Raw genomic sequence first — 5680 nt, forward strand, 5'->3', positions numbered from 1 at the left:
AACGAGAGAGAGAGAGAGAGAGAGAGAGAGAGAGAGAGAGAGAGAGAGATTCCAGACACCCATCAATGTGATGGATAGCATTGCCCGTCACTCCAGTGGGAGCATAGGGCACCAAATGTCCTCCATTCATTTTTGTGCTGGGGAAGCCATCTATGCTCTTCCCACGTCTTTCTTGCCCATAATCTTTCATCCTCAGCTCTTCTCCTCTTGACAGTCTTTTTTTCTCTCGTTTTCTCTCTTTCTTTTCCATTGTGGGATTTTGGGAGGTCGAGACATTTCTTGCAAAGAACGTGGTCATTTTCTCCATCTTCCTTTGCTCTATTACTCCGCAATAAAGTGTGTACCTGGGAGATCAATGACCTTGTTTTTACCGTTCTTTTCCTGCCACTGGATGTCTTGTGTTCCTCTGATACGTCTGCCTTCGGATCGTGCCATTTTGCTTACCGTCTGTTTGCTGGTCCTCCAAGTTTCAAATGCGTTAAACAGAACGGGATGAACATTTGTTTAACAGTTTTAAAATTGCCCTTTTGCCATATTTCCTTGATTTCGAGGAGTGTATTGGACGGCTTTTTGCATTTTCCATCCTTGCAGTATGTGTGTAAGAGTAGTATTTTTAATGGCGGTTTTCTAACTTTTTGATAACACTTTCACCCCCGTTCTTGAACAAGGCCATACAGTGACCATGAAGAGAGTTACGATGAAAACGGATTCAAAATCATTTTACGTTTTGTTTTTAGCATAATATATTTTTTGTACTGTCGGCTACCTACATTAGTCAATTAAAATAGTGTGTGCCCTTTCGGTGACCTTGTGTCATTGAACACCTTTTTCATATTTGGATTTTCATGTTTACTGTGTTACCGTTTCGGCCATGGACACAGCCATACCGCAGTGTGAAGTAGCACTTCTGTTATATTATAACGTGTTTTGTTTTGTTCTTTTATAAGATCAAAGTTGAGCTCACAAGCAAAGGGCTTAGTAAAGGTCTGCCGTGGAAATGGTCTTGGCAAAATCCAAACTCGACTCTTTCAAAATAAAACTAGTTCTGTAAGCAAAGTGTTTAGTCGTGGGATTTTTCTGGAAAGGATATTGGGTAAGGTAAAAATCAAAACGTCATTGTCATTTCTGACTTGTCTCTTCTCTTTTCTATCGTGGAGAATAATCTCGCTTCCCATTTGCTATGCCTATAACCCTTGGTTAGTGAAGTTTCCTTGACAATACTGTTTGCTGGAACATAAATGAGTCGTACTTTACCTATAAATCCGCAGTAGGTCCTCTATCTATCTATCTATCTATCTATCTATCTATCTATCTGTCAGTCTGTCTGTCTGTCTGTCTGTCTGTCTGTCTGTCTGTCTGTCTGTCTGTCTGTCCGCCTGTCTGTCTGTCTGTACTCGTATCATACTCGTATGTATAATGTAGACTTTACATTAAGTTAGCCCTTTCTACGCAAACAAAAGCACATGTCTGCTGTTGGCGTTTGGTAGACCTCTGAATAGCTTGCTAGTTTTGCGGTGATGGTAATTGGAGACAACAGAGCCTGCTGGTAGTCTTACTCCTTTCCAGTCGGCCTTTTCTGCTACATGTCGTTTTACTTTCTTGTAAGAGCTAGATGACCCCCTGAGCGTCGATGTGATTCTCGTAACTCAATCATCATGGTCGTCATGGGAACGGGGCAAAGTGGCTTTCGCTTATCTGATTCCTAAACCAATAAGTCAAGCCTCTCTATGCTGCACGCCTTGGCTTTGGGCTGTGTACTTTGCTCCGAAGTAGCTCCTTATTCTGTGTACGGAGCTGCTTTTACCATTTCAGAACACAGGACTGTACTCAAAGCATATAGACTATTTTTTAAAATCTCATGGCTGCCGTCCACATATAGATTTTCTATCCTCAGGTCTTCTCAATCTTTTCTATGTTTGCTAATATTGTTTATTCCAAAGTTCGTGTTTGAGACAAATAAAGGTATGGCCCTTGTATTGACCTGTTAGTCTATGTTAATTTATTTCAGACAAATTCTTGAGAACGCCATCAAGTCTGGTCACGTGGTGCTCACCATCCGAAGGAGGAGAAAAAGAGCAGCAGTCCCGCCGCCGCTACCAACACGACAGACATCACTAGTGAACTCCATCCCCAAGGTTCGCAGCGCATCCACTGACGGGCTTAACAACGTCACCCCATCCGCTTATCAAAACTGTACGACTTTTGACCCCGGCGCACGAGCACGGTCGCTGGACGATCCCGACACCCCCGAACCTGTGAGTCTTGAGTACGCCAATGAGGATTTAAACATCTCCTCCGATGACGTTTTCGCAGACTCCACGACCCCAGAAGACAGGGTAACCTACATTAACCTCCCTCACATTCGTTTCCACCAAGGAGTGGGACCTCCCCAAAAGGCGAACGGTCATCTTCCTGGACCCCGCACCACGGGTCAGTCTTCCAGCTCTGACCAGCAGACAGTGACGGGGGAGTCACGCGTCCACAGCACGTCTGCTGTAGAAGAACTGGTCACGTGGTCACCAGAGACGGCCAGATCTAACAAGAGACCGGATTTCTACGTACCTGGGGAAGAGACCACGGGAGGGGATCTTCAGAGACAGAGTTCTACCTCGACGCTTGTAGACGAAGTGGAAGGCGAGACTGGTCGAACAACAAGCCACGATCCAGTAGCCGATGCCAACAGCGGGCTGGGCGGGGCACTTCAGAAAGCTGCCCCTGCTCCTCTTGTTGGCAGCACTGGGAAGCTAAATCAGACCACACCCATACGGAAGATGGCAGAAACAAAGCCAAAAGCCGGTGACCAACAGGTCCCTGGGCCGACGCCGCCGGCTGTGATGTCCATGTCCAGCTTTACACCAGGCGAGGCCCAGACTGGACCCCTGCCAAATGTGGCGTCACCAGCGTCCAAGGTCTGAACTTTGCTCTTTTTTAATCTATAAGCTCATTTAGTTGTCACATTGTCGTCCCTTTTATCCACTCATCCTTCCATCCACTCATCTCTCCTCCCGTCTTTCCATCCACCCTTTAATCCCTCAATCCCTCCATCCATCCATTCATTCATCCCTCCTCCAATCCTTCCACTCACCACATCCCCATCCCTCCTTCCTGCCATCCATCCATCCATCCTCCCATCCATCCATCCATCCATCCATCCATCCATCCATCCATCCATCCATCCATCCATCAATCCATGCATCCAACCACCTTTTCTGTTTAATTGTTCATAAATCCACCCACCCATCATTCGATTTCTTTGTCAGTCTCATCATACGGCCTCCCATTTTTTGTTCGCTATGTCCATCGAGTATGTGCGCCCTTTTCTCTGTCTGTCTGCTCAACTCTTCATCTTTTTTCTTCTCTTTCTGTCAGCAAGCGTGTGTCTCCTTTAGCGTTTACCGTCGTCATAGAATCATAGAATTTGCCAAAGAGCAATTACTGTTGACTTGCAATTTCATTTGAGGAGACGAGACAGCGACTTATCTTTGATTACGGTTTCCAAATTGAACTTATGTATTTGTCTGGTTTTGTTTAATCCGAACACGCCAAAAAAATAAATGAAGTCAATCAAAGAAACTGTGGGTGTTGATGAAAGGTTGTCTCAAGGGCTCTGTGCTTCTGGGGAATCTTACGTAAAAGAGCCCATATATTATTATAATCTTCCTGGATCATATTTCGAAATATCAGTCGTCTGCATGGCGATGGAAATCACATTTCTGTCTGTCATAGCGACTCCCTGAAACAGGTCTGGGGGAAAAGGGCTGTAGTGGGGAAAGCTGGGTAGGAGAAACCAGTTGTTGTAAACAAAGGAAAGCGATGCGGGGGGGGGGGGGGGGGGGGGAGTCTAGGACTAGTGAACTTTCGATTATTCTTTTGAGTCGCGATGAAATGTCAACGGGAATAACAGAACTGCAGAGCAGAAAGTAAGTATTGGCTGTCGAATTTGACGTCTGACTTCACCCCCATCACAGATTTTGACGTGGCTGCGTCATGTATGCATTGGAGCGAGCCAGCGAGATGAAGAAGGACAATGAGGATTTTTCTTTTTGTTTCTTTAGCTAAGTGAAAGAAATTTTGCATCCGAGCATCTGAAAAGGAAACGAAAAAGGAAGCAATAAAAAGCCAGACTAGCAATCTGCGACCGAAATCCAATCTTATGTTTGTTTCGCGTAACAAATGAAAGACAACAATATTTTATTATTCGTGAGCGTTAAATTGCTGGAATTCTCGAAAGATCACGGCAAATACAAGACGTGTCTTGGGTATTGAGAAGCCTCTAGAAAGGTCGTTGTAGTTGGGAGATTTATCCTTCTCCCGAATGAAAGGATTATGGTTGAAGTGAGCTGGACCCAGGAATTTAGCCAGGGCTTGCGCTACGTGACTGAGACAAAGTATTGTGGAATATTGAACAGAGCCGCCTGCTAAACAAGTCCCCCCTTCAGCTTTGGTTTTAGTGGACGTCAATGGCCAGATTGCCAGTATCGCATCGAGTTCGGATTTTCATCTGAAGCACATATTTTACGTGTTGGTGTGTATGCATGCGCGGGTGTTTATGTATAATGTATGTTTGTGTGTGTGTGTGTGTGTGTGTGTGTGTGTGTGTGTGTGTGTGTGTGTGTGTGTGTGTGTGTGTGTGTGTGTGTGTGTGTGGACTTGGAGGTAAAAAAGGTTTAGACGTCCGGACGATCAAGACTTGAAGAAGAAACGATAAACTCGCAAGGGAGAATGCAATTACAACAGACAATTATTATCATGTCACAAACGCTTTCGTAAGCAAAGTTACGAAGGTACCATTAATTCATTGGTTCAAGTCTCCAGAGACATTTTTCATGATACTCGAAGCTCTTATTATGATATTTCCTCCAGCATCGTCTACGCTTGAATACGTGCTCACGAATTCTCTCCTAAAAATATGAATGTGTCGACAGCACCCAGTCTGTTTGAATTGCTCATGTTACATGTTTTACGCTCTATCTGACTGGTCGGCCTATTTCTTCATTTTCTGTTGCCGGCGATATCCGTTTCCTCAGAATCAGAAGAACCGTGTTTCAAACAGCTGTTGTGGGATTCTTTTATACATTGCAGTTGAGGGTTAGGGCTAGCTGAACAGAACAGCTTTGTCATATGTGAATTGAACGTCAAACGCTAATGAGTTGTTGGGCAGGTAGAAGGAAACTGGTAATGTAAACATCCATCCTATTTGGGTTAATAATGAAAGGGATTCCAAAAACCACACTAAGTTGCTCTTTATATTCCTCAAGCCCTGAAGAGCTGGAGCTGAAGTTTTCAAACAATTTTTCAAGCTTGCCTTTTTTGTTCTCTTACCAAACACTATACATTTTGGCTTTTGATAAACAACTCGGTTTTTTTCCCCCGACGATTACGGCGTGCAATACACATAGATCTAGAACATTTTATATTTTAATGGAAACGTTTCTCGCAACAGTAGAATCGCTGCACTGGAAAAGAGACTTTTTTTTTCGATTCACCAATTTCTGAGTTGGTTGTTCTCGAGCGCTCTCTCATTGGTTATTATCACCTTACTTGTAACAAGTATAAGACTTATTTTTTTAAATTTTAATGTTGAGTATACATGCATTGGTGTGTGTTTGCGAGTTTAGTTTATTAATGTATGTATGTATGTATGTATGTATGTATGTATGTATGTATGTATGTATGTATG

The 5680-nt window shown here is 43.8% G+C and overlaps 1 protein-coding gene across 1 annotated transcript in view; it reads left to right on the plus strand.

Annotated features, from left to right (window-relative positions):
- LOC101855086 overlaps positions 1-5680 on the plus strand; it is a gene marked incomplete at its 5' end in the record, with an annotated part of 83739 nt that overhangs the window by 60565 nt on the left and 17494 nt on the right. The window contains 1 exon segment of the mRNA XM_005093594.3: positions 2009-2909. Within this exon segment, the coding sequence (XP_005093651.2) occupies positions 2009-2909 (901 nt within the window).

Source organism: Aplysia californica, unplaced genomic scaffold (genome assembly GCF_000002075.1).
Source record: "Aplysia californica isolate F4 #8 unplaced genomic scaffold, AplCal3.0 scaffold00066, whole genome shotgun sequence".
Taxonomy (NCBI): domain Eukaryota; kingdom Metazoa; phylum Mollusca; class Gastropoda; order Aplysiida; family Aplysiidae; genus Aplysia; species Aplysia californica.